General features: G+C 50.3%; 2 protein-coding genes across 2 annotated transcripts; both read right to left on the reverse strand.

The window, feature by feature from the left end:
* Positions 1 to 287: 287 nt before the first annotated feature.
* Positions 288 to 3,526, reverse strand: izumo1 (izumo sperm-oocyte fusion 1). The gene is made up of 9 exons (XM_066714183.1): positions 3,015 to 3,526; positions 2,741 to 2,815; positions 2,082 to 2,168; positions 1,917 to 1,937; positions 1,735 to 1,824; positions 1,534 to 1,646; positions 1,159 to 1,315; positions 632 to 821; positions 288 to 522 (listed from the first exon to the last, which is right to left on the reverse strand). The coding sequence occupies exons 1-9, from the start codon at positions 3,241 to 3,243 to the stop codon at positions 444 to 446; spliced, it is 1,041 nt and encodes a 346-aa protein (XP_066570280.1). The 5' UTR covers positions 3,244 to 3,526; the 3' UTR covers positions 288 to 443.
* An 89-nt stretch (positions 3,527 to 3,615) lies between these two features.
* On the reverse strand, positions 3,616 to 17,046 carry ccar2 (cell cycle and apoptosis regulator 2). Its single transcript, XM_066712572.1, has 20 exons — positions 16,571 to 17,046; positions 16,238 to 16,306; positions 16,009 to 16,103; positions 15,787 to 15,901; positions 15,021 to 15,162; positions 14,813 to 14,936; positions 14,485 to 14,616; positions 14,113 to 14,323; positions 8,583 to 8,696; positions 8,303 to 8,466; positions 6,969 to 7,113; positions 6,684 to 6,812; positions 6,332 to 6,475; positions 5,908 to 6,139; positions 5,750 to 5,820; positions 5,439 to 5,585; positions 5,153 to 5,276; positions 4,693 to 4,887; positions 4,386 to 4,591; positions 3,616 to 4,204 (listed from the first exon to the last, which is right to left on the reverse strand). Exons 1-20 carry the CDS (start codon positions 16,589 to 16,591, stop codon positions 4,157 to 4,159), a joined length of 2,628 nt encoding a protein of 875 aa, XP_066568669.1. The 5' UTR covers positions 16,592 to 17,046; the 3' UTR covers positions 3,616 to 4,156.
* Between the last annotated feature and the right edge of the window lie 3,181 nt (positions 17,047 to 20,227).

The following is a 20,227-nucleotide window of genomic DNA, read 5'->3' on the forward strand; positions in this document are numbered from 1 at the left end:
GGGAGGCTTTTATTTTTATTTTCGTTGTAAGCTTGTGAGTTGACTGTTTTGTGATTTCACGTCTTTGTTTGGTTCACTGAAGTGTTTTGTACTCAAAGTCCCTCTGTCTCTAGATAGCAATTCAGTTAAATTCACTTTATTGTCATGACAACTGTCTTAGTGTTTTTCTTTTTTAACAAGACAAATGATGAAAGAAACTCTCCCCCTCTCCATTTCTCTCTCTCCTTTTCATGGAAAGGATGACGCAAAATGTTTTTGTTTTTTTTCATAAACATGGGAATAAACAATGAACATAAAAATATTTATTCTGATGTTTAAAATGTTTGGGTTTGTTAGACATTTAACAGTTGATCATTCTGTGTGCGGCTTCTTCTGTCCTTTCTTCCTTTCTCTCCTCATCTCGAATTTTACCGTTCTCTCTCTTCCTGCCCTCTTTTCTCTCACTATAGCATCTCCATCACTTCACCTATCCTCTCTCGATCATTCTGCTGGGAACTTCTCTTCTCTCGCTTCAAACAGAAACTGAGGGAGAGAGATGGGGGCAGGGGCAAGAGAAGAAGGTTTTATCAGTATTTGGCGTCTCGATAACATGCTGTGATGTCACTTCCTGCATGACGATGTTGTCACTCACCCGAAGGCCACCAGCACACCCATGCAGCCCGCCATGCCCGCTGCCGTCACTGCGGCAATGCAGACCTTCAGCACGGGGCCACTGGAGGTCGAGGGTGGCGGTGGGGGGAGTGAAGGCAGGGGCGGGTCTTCTGGGGGCAACTGCGGCACTGTCTGCACCGGCCTGGGGGAGGTGATGGGCAGGGGGGTAACTGAGAGACAGAGGGAGGGATGATGGGTTTATACAGAAATTCTGACTAACTGCACAATACATGACATTAATATGGCACTGAGAGAAATAAAATAAAAAAATAGAAAATTTAAGAGATACACTAAGTGTGTGACCTGAGTAACTAACTAGATGAGTGTGTGTGAAAGTGTGTCAGAGAGTCAATGTGTGTGTGTGTCAGTCAGTGTGAATGCAGGTAGATATCCAACTATCAGCAAACCACACAGGATTATAAATACAGTAGAATAGAATCCATTCTAATCCAGTGCAACTGAATGGGAGTGGAATGGTGCCCGAGGGAATGGAACAAGTAGACTCACCCTGCAGCAGGAACAGAGTCTTGGAGAGCACAGTGCTGTTACTGGACAGCAGGAGGCAGCGGTATGCCCCCCCGTCCGCCACCCCCACCTGACTCAACATCAGCCGAGAGTCCGGGGTCACCAGCAGCACCGAGAAATCACTGTCCGACTCGGGGGTCTGCAGAGGCATGGGTACAGGAGGTTAGCCTCAGAGAGCATTACACTGTGTACTGTGTGCATCGATGTAGTGTGTGTGTGCACAGTGTGCGTCTATATGTACAGTGTGTGTACAGTGTGTGTACAGTGTGCGTCTATATGTAGTGTGTGTGTACAGTGTGCGTCTATATGTAGTGTGTGTGTGTGTGTCTATGTCCGTATTTCACTGCCTGCCCTCACCAGGGTGGGTGCCCAGGAGTACTGATACTCATTCTTGCCATCAGCCAGAGGGTGCCAGGGCAGAAAACAGTCCAACACAGTCTGGCCTCCCTGCACCACTTGCACACTGAACACTGCACACGGAGAAAGTTAGAGTGAGACATACAGGGACAGGGAATCAACCAGTGGGAGGGGGGCAGACAGACAAGACAGGCATCTCACCTCCACAGCTGTCCTTGGCAGTGGAAGACACACATGAGAGAACCACAGAGCGACAGGATTTACAGTCCAGCACTCTCTGATACAGCACGCCTGAGAGACAGAGAGAGGGAATGAGAGGGGGAGGGAGATAAAAGGGGAGGGGGAGGAGTGTCTGGAGGTCTGGAATGAGGAACGGGACTCACCACACTTGTTTGGACAAAGACCTAAAAACAAAATAGGAAAAAACAAAAGAAAAATAAAGAGAATCAATTTGTGGAGCTGGAAACCAGACTGACACAGACACGCTGACCGAATGACACACACACACACACACACAGTCGGACAGGTGTGCCAGCGCTGCTTCTCACCTGTCTGGATGAAGAGGGTCAGGTGTCTCTCTAGGATCCTCCGGCCCTTCTCCACCACCTGGATCAGCTGGAACTGAATCTCCTTGTCTGAGGGGGGCAGTGATTCAGTGAATGATTGACCAATACACGAAACACAGCACCTCTGCCCGTTCTGGACAATGTCAATCTTATGCCCCATCTCCTGCTCAACCGATCATACAGTGATGGACTCATGCACACACACACACACACACACACACACACACACACACACACATGTGATTTTACCACAATAAACTTTACAATTATTAACCATATATTTTACCATACTAAACTATTACCACATGCTAACCATGCTACAACACACTATGCTTTACAGTATTTTTACCACAGTGCACAGTACACTACAGTCTAGTAGGGGACAGAAGTGTCACAGCCTCATATTGGGTTATGATGTCAGAACAGCTCAGTTACTCTCTGGGCTATTTCCATTGTATGATCAAAAATAATAATAATAATAATAATACGTACCTATACTGATACCAACTGACATACTGTCACATGCAGACATGCGGTTGTCGTTATTGTTACGATTCTCTACTGAAAGCTGAGCCCCGTTCCCCCCTACACACAGAGACCAGGTCAGCTGAAGTTCTAGAACAGCGTGAATGTTCCATTACCTGGATAACTGGCATCAAGGAACCTCTGGAACTCGGTCTGGTACTCTGTCGCCGCGCGGTACAGTGTGCTGGCATCTGTGTCAGGGTTGCAGACAGGTCACCCAAAGTCAAACAATAACACATTAGTTCATCAATCAATACTAAAACACAGACACACATCTTACACACAGTCACTCACACACACACGCACACACACGCACACACACACATCTTACACACAGTCACGCACACACGCACGCCGCTTATAGTCCCCTCCACAACCCGCCCCACTCACCGATGACTGCCCCCACGGTGGGCCGTGAGAGGCCGTACGCAATCACCCTGGCCAGAGCCGCCTGCTCGGTCATCGGCCAAGACTCCAGGAACGCACTGTGCAGCCTCTGCACCCCCCTGTCACACTGCAGACACCCCCCAACGCCCGGCCAACGCACTGCCAACCCCAGCAGGAGCAGCAGGAGGGTGAGACCCATCACAGGCAGGCGGGTGGAGACTGACACTGGCATTGTGAAACACTGGCACACTGACTGACTCACTGAGGCCTCAAGCTGCTGTCACTGGTACCGAGACACACTGACACAGATGAAGACTGGCAGACTCGCACACTGACACCAAGAGACTCACAGACTGACACACTCGGCACACAGAGCCACTGGCACAGCCGCACCGGAATCCTGGTGACTGTGGGCACCACAATGACATCACAATGGGACAACCATTATGGCATCACCATGACATTTACCCACACGCTTATAATTAGGGACCAATTAAGGCACTAATTGAAGCAATTTACTTTCCTGCTGAGAAGTGCATCGAGAATATGACAAAAACACAGATCGATAGACAAATAAATAAAGGAGAAGACACACAGATGTATATTAGTTCTGGAGTATTTAATCAATAATGTACACCTTGAAAAAACATAACAAAAACTAATTGGATCCCCCAACGGCCGGTTCACAGACTGGAGGGTCAGTCCTGCTGTTATATACAAAACCTCTTCTAAAAAATTCACAGAAAATGTGAAATATAGAAAGAAAACAAAGTCAGAAAGAGAGAAGGAGAAAGGGGAGGTGGTAATCTACAGAGCGCTGGCGACACCGTAACCCCCCCTCATCCACCCACAGCTGAGGAAGGGGGCGTGCAGAGAGGGTGTGTGTGTGAGTGTGTGTGGGTGTGTCAGCCTTTCTCTGCTAGTGTCAGTATGTCAGCTCATCTCAGTGTGTCTGTATGTATCTGTGCCTGTCAGCCAGTCAGTCAGTCTGTTTGTCTGTCAGTGTGTCGACGTGTCTGTCTGTCCTCTCCCCCCTTCCAGTTCAGACCTGCAGGCTGGAACCCTCACAGTGCCAGGGAGGGACAGATGGGTGCTCAAGGCAAGCAGGGCCCGAGGCAGGGCGGCCACCTCTCTCTCTCGCTCCATCACTCCTTGTCTGCGATGTCGCTGCGTGACTCGGCCAGGCTGGTGGTCTGTGGACAGCAGGCAGAAACGCTCACTGAACTTCATTAATTACTTTGATTGATTTAAATATCTTTCGTTTCATCCCTTCCACCTCCCTCCCTCTCTCTCTCTCTCCCTCTGTTATTTCAGTACATTGCAAATACAATTCAGTGAAGTGAAAAAGTCTCTCCTGATGCCCCTGTCTCTCACCTTGTCCACCAGTTTCTGCATGGTCTCTATGACGGCGATCATGTGACCGGCGTTCTCCTTCAGGCTCCTCTCGCAGGCGGCGCTGCGCCTCTCCGCCCGCTCCAGTCGCCCCCGGAGGTCCCCGCCCCCGCGCCGAGCCTCGGTCAAGTCAGCGGTCAGCCCCGCCCGCTCCGCCGCCCAGCCCGCCTCCCGCGCTTCCACCCCCGCTACGGGGAGAGAAGGGAGAGAGGGGTTAATACAGACGGAGAGAGAGTGCGTGGGTGGCTGAAGGAGTGTGCAAGTGTGCGAGTGAGTGTGACTACAGTACCCAGTCTGTCCTGCTGTGCGGTGAGCTGGTCCTGCAGTCGAACCCGGGCTCTCTCGCTCCTCTCCAGGGCGGTCAGCAGGCTGGGCAGGTTCAGCACTCGGCCCTTATGAGTCACCACCTCCGTACTACCCCCCCCACCACGGCGGGATCCCCCCCCGCCACGCCCCGCAGCCCCCGGCAACAGGGCTCGGTTTCCTGGACGGAGAGAGAGAAATAGTTCTATTATTGAACTCATCATGAATTCACACAGAAATACATTCATGCATTCATTCATTTATAAGTAAAGCTCAGTCACAGTGTGCATTTCACAGTGTGTCTCAGTGACTGTGTGTGTGTGCGTTTGTGCATGCGTCCATGTGTGTGCGTGCGTGCGTGTCTGTCTGAACGCGTGTGTGTGTGTGTGCATGCGTGTGCGTGTCCGTGTCCGTGAGTGTCTGTCAGTTAGTGGGCATGGTCTAACCTTGCAGGACAGAGTCATCCCCGGGGGGCTCGGGGTCGGTGGGGTCGGTCTCTTCCCAGCGCTCTGCCAGCTCCCTGTACCGACACTGCCCACCCCGCACCACGCGGCTCACAAGCGCCCTCGCCTGGGGGGACACAGTACGGTCACAAAGCGGTATAGAGACGCACACACAATCACAGAACAGTCACAATGCAGTACAGACACACTCACACCCCTGTCCTGTTTTTTTTTTTTTTTACACACACTAAAAAACACACAAACTGCCCATTGACCTCTGACCCCTGACCTGTGCGCGGGTGAGGTGCAGCCCCAGAGAGTGCAGGATCTCTTCCAGGTCACGCTCCGCCAGCTGCCCGGACAGCTGCTGGTCAAAGTACAGGAATGAGAGCAGGAGGGAGGGGGGCTGCACCGCCTGCCAGCCTGGGGGCCTGTCCTGTACAGAGAGAGACGGGTTAGAGAGGGGAAGGGAGAGGTGGAAGAGAGAGATGAAGGGGGGGGGAGAGAGAGAGAGAGGACAAATGTGGTCACCCTGTTGAGTTTCAGTACTGTATCCTACAGTGGTACCCCCTGCCCCCACATGCCCTCCCTCAGCTGTACCAAGTCTGTGAGGGAGGGGTCCTCTGTGTCATTGGATCCTGCTGGCTTTGTCTCCTCCTCCCCAGCCACCACTGAAAGAGAGAGAGAGGAAAATTAACATCAGTTCTCATCTCAACCCTGTCTGTCAGGCAGTCAGACTCCCACACACTCCCACTCACCCCCCTCCCCGGTGCACTCCTCCTCCTGCCCCTCCACCCTCTCTGTGGCCTCCTGGTCCATAGCCTGCTGCTCTTCCTCCTCCTCCTCCCCCTCCTCGTGCTCCTCCGGCTCCTCTTCCTCCTCCTCCTCCTCCTCCTCTTCCATGCTCCCTCTATCCTTCCCTCTCCTCCTGTGCCCGGACCGCCTCTCTCTCGCTCCCTTCTTCCCTCTCACCTTCGTCTTCGTCCTCTCCTGCCAGGTCAAGAAGAGAGAGCGAGAGAGAAGAGGCACAGAAAGAAGAGAATTAAGATACAATAGAAACATTCCTAGGACTCGAACCCCATCCCCAGCCCTGACCGGCACAGAGCCCTGCTCTGATGGGTAAATGTAATCTTAGCGAGTGATTCGGCTATATCACTCATCACATTATGGGGTGTTTAGTACCGTGCTGTGGGGTGGGGGGGGTGGCTGCAGGGGGGGGCAGTCCTCGGTGTCGCCCGGCTTCCCCATGGCGCTCAGCGCACGGTACAGGCACACGGCAAAGTCACGCTGCAGCATCTCGTTGAACAGCTCCGCCAGCAAGCCCACCTGGGAGAGAGAGGCGCTGGTAATTAAAAAGACTGGAGGGCAACACGCTGAGCAATCAACCAGACTTAATGATCGAGTGCCTCATTAACGATGAATGCAATAAAATGCTGGAACAAATAACTTACTAAGAGGAAGTGATACACTGACAGACAGACAGGCAGACAGACAGACAGACAGGCAGACAAGAGACACACTGACAGACCCATACCTCAAAGGTGTCTGGAGAGGAGCTGCTGCGAGGCTCCAGGAGAGAGGACAGTGGCATGGGGGCAAAGGTCACCCCGGGTCGTGATCTCAGCACCCAGGCAGGCTCCTCCCCCTCTGACTCACTGTTACACTGGGGGGGGGAGGGAGTTAATACAGTTCTGACAGGACACTCTTCATCGCCCTATAGGTGAGATACATTAACCACTGACACTGCAAACAGAGAGAGAGAGACAGCAGAACAAGACAGACATACAGAGACAGAGACAGAGACAGTGGGGGGGGGTACCTGCTGCTCAGACCCCTGGTCATTCTGGCTGTTCCCTTCCTCCTCTGCCGCCGCCCCCGGTATGCAGTGCCAGGCGTCTGGCAGGAAGAACACTGTGGTGTCCACCCCGCCCCCCCTCAGATACCGCACCTCCGCCAACCGAAACCTGACAGAGATGGGGGGGGAAGGGGTTAACGACAATGACCCCGTTCACATTTGAGTATAAAACGCATTGTGAAATTGTGAACGGGACCAGGTAACTTTATTAATTATCCGAATTTTGCAGGTTTCCATTCAAATCAGTGCATTTTAAAATGAGACCAGCTGTTTACTATCAAATACGACATGCGATTACATTGAGCTGAGCAGTACAATTACAAATGCCGCTATTGGAGGTAACAACTGGGACGATGCAGAAATTAAAGCACTGTTTACAATGTGGATGGAAGATAAACCGAAGGAAGTGTACGAGCGCTGCTATCTGAGGATATAACCATAGAAGCGATCACAGAAGGCTTCTTTCAGTGGGTATCAATCACTAGCTGGCCAAGTTAAAAGGAAAATAAAAATGCAAAGATCAGACTTCCAAAATTACAACAAACGCAGTGGAGTCCAGAGAAAATGTTACACGTTTTTCCGAGGAAATACTGAGCAGCAGCTTGGATTGCATTGACACATAGACCTGCAGCAAACAGCACCGAAGAGACAGACACTTGAAGTACTATTGTAATATGTGTGTGTGTATGTAATGGACATTTTCAGATTATAAATCTCAACAGGCTACTGCATACGATTTCTTGTGGTTTAATGTAGATGTCCTACTAAATGTGCTTCGCTTTCGGGTGAATTGTATAACACTTTTAGACTTGCAAAACCGAAGACAGACATTTGAAAAGGGAAATATATTAATTAGATTCCCCACTGAACCAGCAATGTTTTCTTAATTATATTAGAAAGCTTCGACTGCAAAGGGTTAAGATTACTTAACCGATCAATATCCAATATATATATACACATGTCAATATTAATACGTTGATTATAAATCCATCGCATACACCTGTAAGCAGACCTAATGTCACACGTAACTGGTTTGTTTGAGCAGATGTTTGTTTTCAGCTGCATATGTGAACGCACTTAGGCCTCCTAAAACCTCGACTGTGAACGGGGTCAGAAAAAAAGTAGGACTAAATTTGAGGCGGCCCAGTGCCGGCCTAATAAGTGTGAACAGGGTCAATGATCATTATTAGTACTACAACCACCAATAACTATATAACCACCACCCTGCCTCTACTGCTACGAACTACATCACCGGTCCTAACCACTGACCACAGTATTGACCAATGAGCAGTACTGACCACTGTGAACAGGCGCTGAGGTCCAGCCCTGCCAGCTGGCGGGTCCAGCGCACTGCAGTCCGCACCAGAACCTGGGGGTCCCGCCCTGGATTCAGCCCATCCTCCGCCCCGCACCATGGGCCCCCCAGCCACTGCAGCTCCTCGCCCCGCTCACACACCAGCAACTGCACAGAGAGAGAGAGAGAGAGAGAGTCACACACTGCACAGAGAGAGAGAGAGAGAGAGAGAGAGAGAGAGAGAGGAATAAGTACACTCAAACACACAGTCACACAGTACTGGCCTTTATGAGAGTGGTTGGGTGGACGGCGCCCTCTGGTGCTGGGCGCTGGTCCTGCGGGAGGCTGCAGCAGCGCCGGTACAGTTCCTCTAGGCTGGGCATAGACAGCAACAGCACCTACAGAGAGATGGAGGGGGGGAGAGAGAGAGAGAGAGAGAGAGAGAGAGAGAGGTCAGGGGAAGGTGTTAATAAGGGGCAGGTGTGATGAGAGGTCTAGGCACAACGACAAAGTGGCAACGGACAACCGTGACAAAAATATGGCACAGAAGCACAGTTAATTTACAGTGCAGACAGGAGGAGAGAGGGGGAGAGGGGGGGGGAGAGAGAGAGAGGACACGTGAAAATGTTCTCTCTACACTAACAATTTTTTCCACTATTTTAACGATGTAAGTTGCAAAATGTTACAACCCTATTAAGGGACAACACAAGACACGACGCCTGAACAACAACAACAAAAAATTCCCACTGGAAATTTAAAAGGAAAATCCAAATAAACCACTGAAAAGACACAGGTAAGTATCAGGTAAGACAAACGGAAAACCGACCGACCGACAATACGCAAGAACTAAAACAACAAGAAATTTCCAACGGCAAATTAAAATAATAATAACAATTAATAAACAACAAAAAAGAAAAAAAAAAAAAAAATACACCTCCAAATCAGAAATCGCCAGAGAAAAAATCAACCCGAAGAAGCCAATGAGGATGCAGACGACAGCGGGTAGCCGAGAGATCGCGTACCCGGAGGGGCTGAGGAGTGCGCCGGAGAAGAAAGCGTTCAAACAGCGATACCTGAGGGACGCGCTGGAGACGCTGATCGCTGACTACACCGCAGCCGGGGACACGAAGACCAAAAACAACCTGGTCTTTCACACAGACCACCCCAACGCCTGGCACGCCGCGCTCAGCGACCACTACCCCCAACGCCAAGAAGCAGGGCAACAAGACCAGCCGCCAGCTGACGACTCATGAGGACGGCGACCCAGACAGCACAGCGCTCAAAATACACCTGTACAACACCGGGACAGTGCTGATCCAGGGCAGCGAACACAGCCTGGAGGAATTAGAAAAAACCTTCATGAAAATCAGGTTACAGGCCGAAACCAACAAGAGCCGCATTCTAGAGACTCCGGAGACGCTCCATCCAAGCAGGCACCCAGCGCAGCCAGAGCCATCAACGGACAATAGCCCCGGTGATGGGCCATCAACACCTAGCCCACAGTCACCCAGAATCAGGCCCCTTAAAGAATGCCTCTCGAGTCTGGAAGCTGAATTCACTGAATTCAAACAAAAGATTCTCACTGCGCTGGAGACGCCTGACATGCAAATAATCAAAGACGAGATCATCAAAATGAAAAACGACCACAGGGCCACAACATCCAGCCTAAAGAGGCAACTTTGTGACCTGCAACAACAAAACCAAGATCTCCAAACAGAACTGTCTAACACCAGACAGGAGCTGCTCAGAAAACTCAGCTAAGACTCCAGAGGGCTCCACTCTGAGCTGCACAGGACATACAGCTGGCTGGCAGCACTGGAGAGGCAGCCCCCCACCTCACAGAGCAACACAGAGGAGAATGGCCCAGACACAGCCCCCCCACAGGAGCCTCCCTGCCTGGAGAGAGATGCAGACACAGAGCCAGTGACACCAGAGACAGACAGGGCTGCAACAGAAACACAGGACCACGCCGCAGTCACACAGGACCCCACGGCAACAACTCTGAGCTCAGCGACATCCGCTGCCTACTGAGTGCCATCTGCTCCAGGCTCATGATGGGGTGAGGACACAACCCACACCACCTAAAAATAACAACAACTTACAAATTGCAACTTACAGCCGTTAAAATGGATGCAAATGAAGATGAAACCCTTCATCATCAGCACTTGGAACATCCAGGGACTGTACAGCACAGCCCTTGGTCTGAAAAGCAGAGACAATGACTTTGTAAATAGTTTAAAAAACACTGATATCATAATACTACTGGAGACATGGTTGAAACCGGACCAAACCACGAACTGCCCAAGTGGATACAGAGAGCTCCTCCTGCCCCCCATCAAGCACAGCAACATTAAGTGTGGCTGGAGCTCCGGAGGGATGGCGGTGTGGTACAGAGGAGAGGACTCTGACTTCATCTCCCCGGTGAAGAGGGGAGCCACACACCTGTGGCTGAAACTCCACAGAAAAATCTTCCAAAGCACATCAGATATCTACCTGTGTGCAACATACATCCCCCCAGCAGACTCGCCCTACTACAAGCACGAGTACCTCCAAAACAGAGGCCGAAATGGCCTTTTACCAAACAAAGGGGAACATCCTGCTCTGTGGAGACTTCAACGCCAGAACAGGGAGAGAAAGAGACTTCATCAGCCCCGATGGAAACAGCCACCTGTACAGACATGCAAACCCGTGCCACAGCACCACGACCACCCCGAGGAACAGCTTCGACAGCACAGTCAACAGGAGTGGGAAAGAGCTGCTGAGACTGTGTAAGAGCCTGGGTGTGTACATAGTCAACGGGAGGACCAGGGGGGACTCTGGGAAACTACACCTACAGCTCTGCTCTGGGGTGCAGTGTGGTGGACTACACCATCACTGACCTCGACCCTCACAGCATCAATGTCTATGTAATCAGACCGCAGTCAGCACTTTCAGACCACAACCAAACAGTCCTCTACCTGCGCACAGGCACCTAAACGGACACACAGCCCGTCCACTTGGCACACCTGCTCAAACTCCAGCCCTGCTACAGATGGACAGCAGACAGCAGAGAGCAGTACGAGAGCGCCCTGAGCAGTGAAGAACCAAACCGGCTCCTGACCCAGTTCCTGCAAAACACCTACCCCAAGGACAGGACAGGAGTCAACCAGGCCGTGAAAGACCTTAACCACATCTTCAAAACTCTGGCAGAATCATCAAATCTGAGGCCCAAGAAACACTCACAAAAGCAAAAAACAAAACATGACAGAAAAATGGTTTGACAACGACTGCAACAAAATGCGCAAGAAACTCAGAGCACTTTCAAACCAAAAGCACCACGACCCCGACAACACAACACTGCGGCAGACGTACTGCCAAACCCTGAAACAGTACAAACACACGCTGATCCAGAAAAAACGAAAGTACAAGAAAAATAAACTCGATCAAATTGAGGAGTCCATTGACAAAAACACTTTCTGGGATCTTTGGCACAATCTGAACCCCAACAAACACGACAAACAGCTGGGTATCCAAAATGGAAACATCTGGAAAAACTACTTTGAATCATTATACCAGCCAATCCCGGACAAAGACCTAAACCCAAAGCAAACTGAAATCCTTCAGGATCTTAAAACACTGGAGAGAGTGATTAAAGATGCACAGTCACCCCTAGACTCGGCCATCACACTGCAGGAGGTCAGAGACAAACTCCAGGGCCTCAAGCCCAGGAAAGCCTGCGGTCAGGACAGCATCCCAAATGAGATGCTGAAATACAGCAACACCACCCTGCAGAGCGCCCTGGTACAGCTGTTCAATCTAATCCTGACCTCGGGCTGCTTCCCTGACACATGGAGCACAGGACCCCGATATATAAGAAGGGAGACAGACTGAACCCGGACAACTACAGAGGGATCTGTCTGAGCAGCAGCCTGGGGAAGCATCCTGAACAGCCGCTTCCTGGCCTTCATAGAGGAGCACAGAGTCCTCAACAGCAGCCAGATCGGCTTCCTACCCAACCACCGCACTGCCGACCACATCTACACCCTACATTCCCTGATAGGCCAGCACAGCCACCGCACACAGAAAGGGAAGATATTTGCCTGCTTTGTCGACTTCAAAAAGGCATTCAACTCAATCTGGCACCCCGGCCTGTATCTGAAGCTCCTCCAGAGCGGCATCGGGGGGAGGGCGTACGATGTGATCAAATCCATGTACACAGGCAGCAAGATCAGCGTGAAGGTGGACACCAGGAGGACTGAAGCCCTCCCCCAGGGCCGAGGGTTAAGGCAGGGCTGCAATCTGAGCCCCACCCTGTTCAACATATACATCAACCAGGCCACAGAGCTGCAGCAAGGCCCCGGCCCTGGCCTGACACTGGACGACACCCAGATCAAGTGCCTTCTGTATGCAGATGACCTGGTGTTACTGTCACCCACACAGCAAGGGCTCCAGCAGCAGCTGGACACAATGCAGCGCTACTGCAGAGCCTGGGCCCTGGAGGTCAACATGGACAAAACTAAAATCATGATCTTCCAGAAGAAAGCCAGGATCCAAAGCAGAAAATACAATTTCACTCAACAGCACCACAATAGAGCGCCTAGCCAGCTACACCTACCTGGGCCTACTAATAAACTCCTCAGGCAACTTCACCCTCGCTGTCAAGAACTCGCTGACAAAGCACGCAGGGCGTACTACACCATCAGGAAGAGGATCAGCTCCCTGAACCCCTCGGTGCAGCTGTGGAAGAAGCTCTTTGACAGGGTGATCCTGCCCATCCTGCTGTATGGCAGTGAGGTCTGGGGCCCGGTTATCAGCACCGACTTCAACAAATTGGGAGAGGAGCCCCACAGAAGCCCTGCACGCAGAGTTCTGCAGATACATATTGAAGCTCCACAGGAGCAGCCCCGACAATGGCTGCCGAGCCGAACTGGGGCGCCTGCCTCTGGGCAGTGCAGTGCAGAAGAGAGCCCTGAAATACTGGCTACACTTGAAACACACCAGCCCAGAGACCCACCAGCACAGCGCCCTGAGGCAGCAGGAACGAACCCCCCACACAGACACCCTCGGCCAGCTGGCCCTGAGGCTCTGTGCCCAGAGCCACACCGACAGCACAGAGCTACAGAGCTGCTGAGGCAGGAGACAGCCCCCCAGCTCCAACACATCACTGCGGCTCTGCACTGCAGCTACATCGAGCACTGGGCTGAACAAACCAAACAGCAGAACAAGCTGCAGTGCTACAGGGCCCTGGGCAGAGGATACAGCCCGGCAGAATATCCGACACTGGTCACAGACCCCCAGCAGAGACGGACTCTGACCAGGTACAGACTGAACGACCACAGCCTGGAGGTGGAGACAGGACGGCACAGGCAGACCTGGACCCCCAGAGACAGACACCTGAGCGGACAGTGTGGGTCTGGGGAGGTAGAGACAGAGGCGCAGTTCGCCCTGACCTGCTCCAGATACACACAGGTCAGAGCCGCCTTCTTCCCCAGATTCGCCAGCAAAGTCCCCGACTTCCCCCAGCTCAGCACAGAGGCGCAGCTCAGGGTGGTGCTGGGGGAGCACAGAGACTGCGCTGTGATCACACCAGAGGACATCACAGCCTGCCACACGGCCAAAGAACCACAACCATGTCTCCAAACCAACAACACAGCACATTAACCATGTAAAATATATGTAAATAACACAATATTTTATTTCATATTTGTAAAGTTCTTAATGTTATTGTATATAATTTCAATGTACCCAATTGCTTTGGCAATACTTGTGTGAAAACATATCATGCCAATAAAGCTTGTTTTGTATTTGAATTTGAATTTGAGAGGCGACTCCTACCTTGGCACTGTAGGTGCTGTTGGGAGGGGCCGGGGCGGGGGCCTCGGGCTCGGGGAGTGGGGACCCGGTGCGGAAGAGGCAGGGGTACCCCAGGGTCAGGGGTCGGCCGGGGGGGAAGGTCTCCACCCAGGAGAGATGCAGGTGGAAAAAGCTGTCTGGAATATTGAGCTGCGGATACCGGCGCAGCACCTCCATAGTGTCACACACAGAGCTAGAGAGAGAGATAGGGAGAGTGATAAAGGGTAGAGGGAGAGAGACAAGGATTTGGATCCGTCTTCAGAGAGAGAGAGAGACACCGAGCCTCTGCACAGGAGCAGATACCCATAATGCAATGCAGTGCGGTTTGCCAAGAAACCCCTCGCGTCTGCCTACCTCTCTCTGGAGAAGCGTGAGAAGAGCGTTTGAGTGCTGGCCTTCTTCTGCCCCTCGGCCTCCCCCTCCGGGCCCCCCCGCCACCGCCGCCGTTTCTGCAGCATGCTGTCCGCCCCCCAGCAACCGTCATCCCTGCGGACAGACAGGCAAACAGAGAGGAGCAGATTGTCAATTCCTGAGTGGGAATCAGAGCAGTCAGAAAGGAAACCGAGTCAAAATACACACACACACACACACACACACACACACACACACACACACACACACACACACTCGCTGACAAAGACACCCAGAGTCAGACCGTACAATACAGGTCCATGTGGCTCACCAGCGCACCCCCCTGCGCCCCCCGCCGTCACTGTGTCTCTTCCTGCCCCCGGCCCACGGCTCAAACTGCCCCCAGGGTGACTGCATATGGGGAATGACATGGGAGGGAGTCTGCAGCAAGCCGGCTGTGAGAGAGAGAGAGAGATAGAGAGATTCTCAGAGCTACAGTCCAGTACAGTCCTGGAGAGACACAGGGGTGCGAGACTCACGTTTGGAAGATGGCTGTTGCATGCTCGGAAGCAGGGGAGGGATCAGGGGTGACTGTAGCAGAGGTTGGGGCTTGCTTCCCAGAATGCCTTGCTTCTGCCCCACCATGGCTGGCAGCAAGGGAGGTGGAGACTTGAAGAACAGCTGAGAGAGAGAGAGGTTATGAGCAAAAACCATCCACAATGTGTATTTGTCCTTCCCCCCTCCCCAAGCAGTACCTGGTTGCTCACCTCCGGGGACAGTCATCTCCCCCTGCTGGAGCCAGAGTCCAAGATCTTTTAACCATTTTATGAATGATTGTTTTTAAAATGACTTTTAAAAATGAATTTTAACTGTTTTTAAAGATTTAGTTGTTTTTAAAACACTAATTGTTTAGGGGTTTTTTGGTTTAGTTTTGTTCTATTTTTTTTTGTCAAATACATTGTCCGTTTTGGATTTAATTTTAAATGCATTGGACCTTTTTTGTTTGTTTTTTATTTTTACCTTTTTAATTGTTTTTTTATTTTGTCCAGTGCATTTTCAGTTATTTTCAATGTATTTGACTTTTATGTTGGTTAGCAGTTTTGCTTTAATCACGTTTGTTTTGTTGTTTTGTGCACTTGTTTATTTAAAGTTAAGTTTTTTTTTGTTTTTGTTAAATCACAAAGATTTTAAAAATTTTAAGTGATTTTAAGAATTGATTTAAAAAAAGTTTTTAATCATAAGTATTACAAATTTGAATAGTTTTTATTGGTTATATGTAAAATACTACAAACAATAAAACAGTACCTGGTTGCTCAGCGTCTGTATCTTCTGTGCGGTCCAGCTCTGGGACAGGCTGGGGTCCAGGACAGCGGTCACTAGCACCTTCTCTCCTACCTGTGGCATCCTGCCCTTCACAACACTGAAAGAGAGAGAGAATATCGTTATTGAGCGGGGAGGAAAAGATGCTGTTTTTGACCTTTGACATTCTTCTCTTCTCCTCACGGGGTGGGGGGGGGGGGTGCTCACCTCATCTGGAAGTGAACCTCTTCGTCCACCATCCCATAATAATCCTGCAGCTGAGTCACCACCCCTGTGAACACCCTCTGCTTCATCTGAGCACCCTAACAGGATGGAGAGAGAGAGAGAGAGAGAGGGGAAAGGGGGGGTGGTTAGAGACAGAGCGGGTGAGAGAGTGCAACACTCAGAGAGACACACAGGGACACCGAAAGAGGGACAGACAGAGAGAGGGTCTGACCTGCAGCAGGGGAGCAGTGTGAGTGAGCTCCATGGCTGTGGGGGAAGACACTAAGCAGAGTGGGGGTCCCTGGAGAGGGCAGACAGGAATCAGAAATCAGTAGCACGGACAACACAAACACACCCACTCACACACATACTCTGACACACCTTACACACACACACTCCCCCCCCCCACTGCCACACCCTGTGCTCTCACTCACACTTCCTGTGAGTAAATCAGTGTAAAGCCAGAGTAATATTAATATAACACCAGCCTTTCTGTGTCAAACCAGTTCCCAGAGCAAATACACAAAACACAGACTGATCCTGACCCACTGGCACACACGCTGACCTTGTGTCCTGTGATGGGCATGCACTGATATCACTGGGGTCACGACCTCTGACCTCTCATGCCGCTGCAGGCTGGATGCGGACAAGCAGGGCTCTCTGCACAGACAGACACACTGTTAAAGCTCCCGGTACAGACTCATCATGCTCACACCGAGAAATGAACTCAGGGGAACTGTACAGCAACTCCACTCTGTAGTATTAAGAACAATAACAACAGTGAATGAGGGTGGGACACCAGCCAGAGAATCAGCGCTGACTCAACAATCACGGCGGCTGAACTCCTGTCCTGCAGCTGAAACGAGTCTGTCTCTGCTACCTGTCCCGCCGACACCTCAGTCATTGTGGCACTCTGCAACGCATTTCCGTATTGCTTTCTCTCCCCGTCGCTTTTATTAATTCGGGTTTGCACTGGCTGACGTGTGAGCCGTTATGTGCCGGTGATGTGTATTACTGAATGCCAGCTCTGTAAGCCCAGTACTGTACCTCTCTCTGTGCCTCAGTGGGAGTGTGTGTCACGTCTCTGTACTTCCTGTTCCGCGTCTGCTCGGCTTTGTTTCGCGACGCCGGTGTTTGCGCCTGTCTGCTCAATCGGCGGTTGCGGTTTTCAGTGCCGCCCTCTGGCGTCTGGAAGGCGTATTTCTCTGCTTTGTGCACCATTTATTCTGCACTGATTCCCACGTATGGAGGACTATCCACGCCAACATTATAATATTTACATAAATATAAAAAGAAACGTCCCTTTTTCAGGACACTGTATTTTAAAGATAATTTTGTAAAAATCCAAATAACTTTACAGATCTTTATTGTAAAGTGTTTAAACAATGTTTTCCATGCTTGTTCAATGAACCATAAACAATTAATGAACCTGTGGAACGGTCGTTAAGACAATAACAGCTTGCAGACAGTAGGCTATTAAGGTCACAGTTATAAAAACTTACGACACTAAAGAGACCTTTCTACTGACTCCAAAACACCAAAAGAAAGATGCCCATCTGCTCATCTGCGTGAATGTGTCTTAGGCATTATGCAAGGAGGCATGAGGACTGCAGATGTGGCCAGGGCAATAAATTGCAATGTCCATACTGTGAGACGCCTAAGACAGCGCTATAGGGAGACAGGAAGGACAGCTGATCGTCCTCGCAGTGGCAGACCACGTGTAACAACACCTGCACAGGATCGGTAAGGCCGAATATCACACCTGCGGGACAGGTACAGGATGCAACAACAACTGCCCGAGTTACACCACGAACACACAATCCCTCCATCAGTGCTCAGACTGTGTGCAATAGGCTGAGAGAGGCTGGACTGAGGGCTTGTAGGCCTGTTGTAAGGCAGGTCCTTACCAGACATCACCGGCAACAACGTCACCTATGGGCACAAACCCACCTTCGCTGGATGTGATTTCCTGCAAGACAGGAATGTCAGTGTTCTGCCATGGCCAGCGAAGAACCCGGATCTCAATCCCATTGAGCACATCTGGGACCTGTTGGACAGGAGGGTGAGGGCTAGGGCCATTCCCCCCAGAAATGTCCGGGAACTTGCAAGTGCCTTGTTGGAGAGTGGGGTAACATCTCACAGCAAGAACTGGCACATCTGGAGCCGTCCATGAGGATGAGATGCACTGCAGGACTTAATGCAGCTGGTGGCCACACCAGATACTGACTTACTTTTGATTTTGACCCCCTCTTTGTTCTGGGACACATTATTCCATTTCTGTTAGTCACATGTCTGTGAAACTTGTTCAGTTTATGTCTTAGTTGTTGAATTGTTTTTCTGTTCATTCAAATATTTACAAGTTTCCTGAAAATAAAAGCAGTTGAAAGTGAGAGGACATTTCTTTTTTTGCTGAGTATACATGCACAGAGAAAGGAATGAATCAATGAATAAAGAAATGTTGAAATAAATAAATACATGGACATTGATGGAATTACTGGACAATATATTTTGATCAGGATATAACCACTACACTCGTTATACACTTAAAGTGTACTGTAGTGTAGTATATTGCAGTATAGTAATACCCTAGAATAAACCTATTTATTGAAAGTCTTTATATCATTAATCCTAAATGTCACCTTAAGAGCATTTACCCTTTATCAGTATCCATAAAATCAAATCAAATAAAACATCTGACAATTTCTCATAATTTAGATTTTCGATATGTATTGTTGTATTGATCAAAATCTTCCATTCGTGCAGCCATGGCAGCGAATTAGCCCAACACCTAAAGAGACAGTCGTCATCCGTTGCTCCATATATGAATTGAGAAACCATTTCTAGTTTAACCCAGAAATAAATCCCCTTTTTCTAAGATACTACTGTACAGACATTACATTCGGATGACTTTTGATTGGTTCATTCATAACTTGCTAGAATTTCACAAGTATCTTAACTCTTCAAGTGAGCACTTATGCTTCAGTATGGAGTGGCAGACCTATCTGATAGATTCAAATGCTCAAATGGTTAATAAAGCTGTAGCTCATTTTAAATCAAGCTCCCAGTCGGACCATTTAGCATCCAACAGTCGATATAAGACTATGAAAAACGCAAATGCTGCACCAAATGCTCTTCTCTTGGTTCTGAATTCAGGATGGTTTTACAGAAACACATAATAGTCTGAATGAAAACTAAATAAGGGTTTTAAGGAACCACCTAAATTAGTTTTTAAACCCCCCCCGAATCTCTATGACCACCTAGTGAAGTCTGATGGGGGATGAGAGGAACACGGTGGTGGCACATTTTAAACAAGCAGGCCATAACATGAGTGCCCCTAGGTATATTGGTATTGAAAGTGAGTTTCATGAACCGCTTTTATTTTGCCAGCAGCCTGAGACCATTCGGCCTCTGCGCCATGGATAACACCAGGCCGCACTCGTGGGATCCCCCGCCGTTCAACAGGGCGCTCCGAGCCTTTGCGCTCGAAGTAGGCCTCCATAAAGTCGTGCTGGCCTCCTGGGATTATAAGACCATCTGTAGCCAGATGAGATCTACCCAGGAGACCAGCCGGATAGAAGATTTCCCTCCCGAAACCTGCCGGTTTATCTGGGCTAACGCTACGCACGTTTGCCTCACGAATACACAGAAAGATGTCTCCTGGATGGCTGTGAGTCGGTGTCTCCCCACCCAAGTGTTCATGCACAGAAGGAGCATAGCTCCTTATGACACCTGCCCCTATAAGGGTTGCTTGGGGAAGGAGACGGAGGCTCACATCTTTAGTGAGTGCCCCTCCGCCCACAGGGTCTGGCTCCTGTTTTCTCCGTTCCTCCACAGGTTTGCCGTTCCTGCGCGGGTGACCGCCCAGCAGATCTTATATGGTCCTGCCAGGGGATTAACATCTTCCACCCTGAGGTGCTGGTGGCGTGTCGTCTGCGCAGTGAAGCAGGCCCTGAGGGAGGGACGGAATATCTGTCTATTCAATAAGCAGGAGCTGGACCCGATTGTCATCGCGCGGAGGGGCATGGTGCTTGTGAGAGACTACGTCAATCTGGAGGTCCATCAGAGGGGCAAGGAGGAAGCCTATAAGAACTGGCACATACAAGATCTGGGGGAGCTCAGGATCCCATGATGGGACCCACCTCCGGGGACGGTCAGTTCCCCCTGCTGGAGCCCGAGTCCAAGATCTTTTAAAGATTTTATGGATGATTGTTTTTAAAAAAAG

The sequence above is a fragment of the Amia ocellicauda genome, chromosome 9, assembly GCF_036373705.1.
Source record: "Amia ocellicauda isolate fAmiCal2 chromosome 9, fAmiCal2.hap1, whole genome shotgun sequence".
In the NCBI taxonomy this organism is placed as follows: Eukaryota; Metazoa; Chordata; class Actinopteri; order Amiiformes; family Amiidae; genus Amia; species Amia ocellicauda.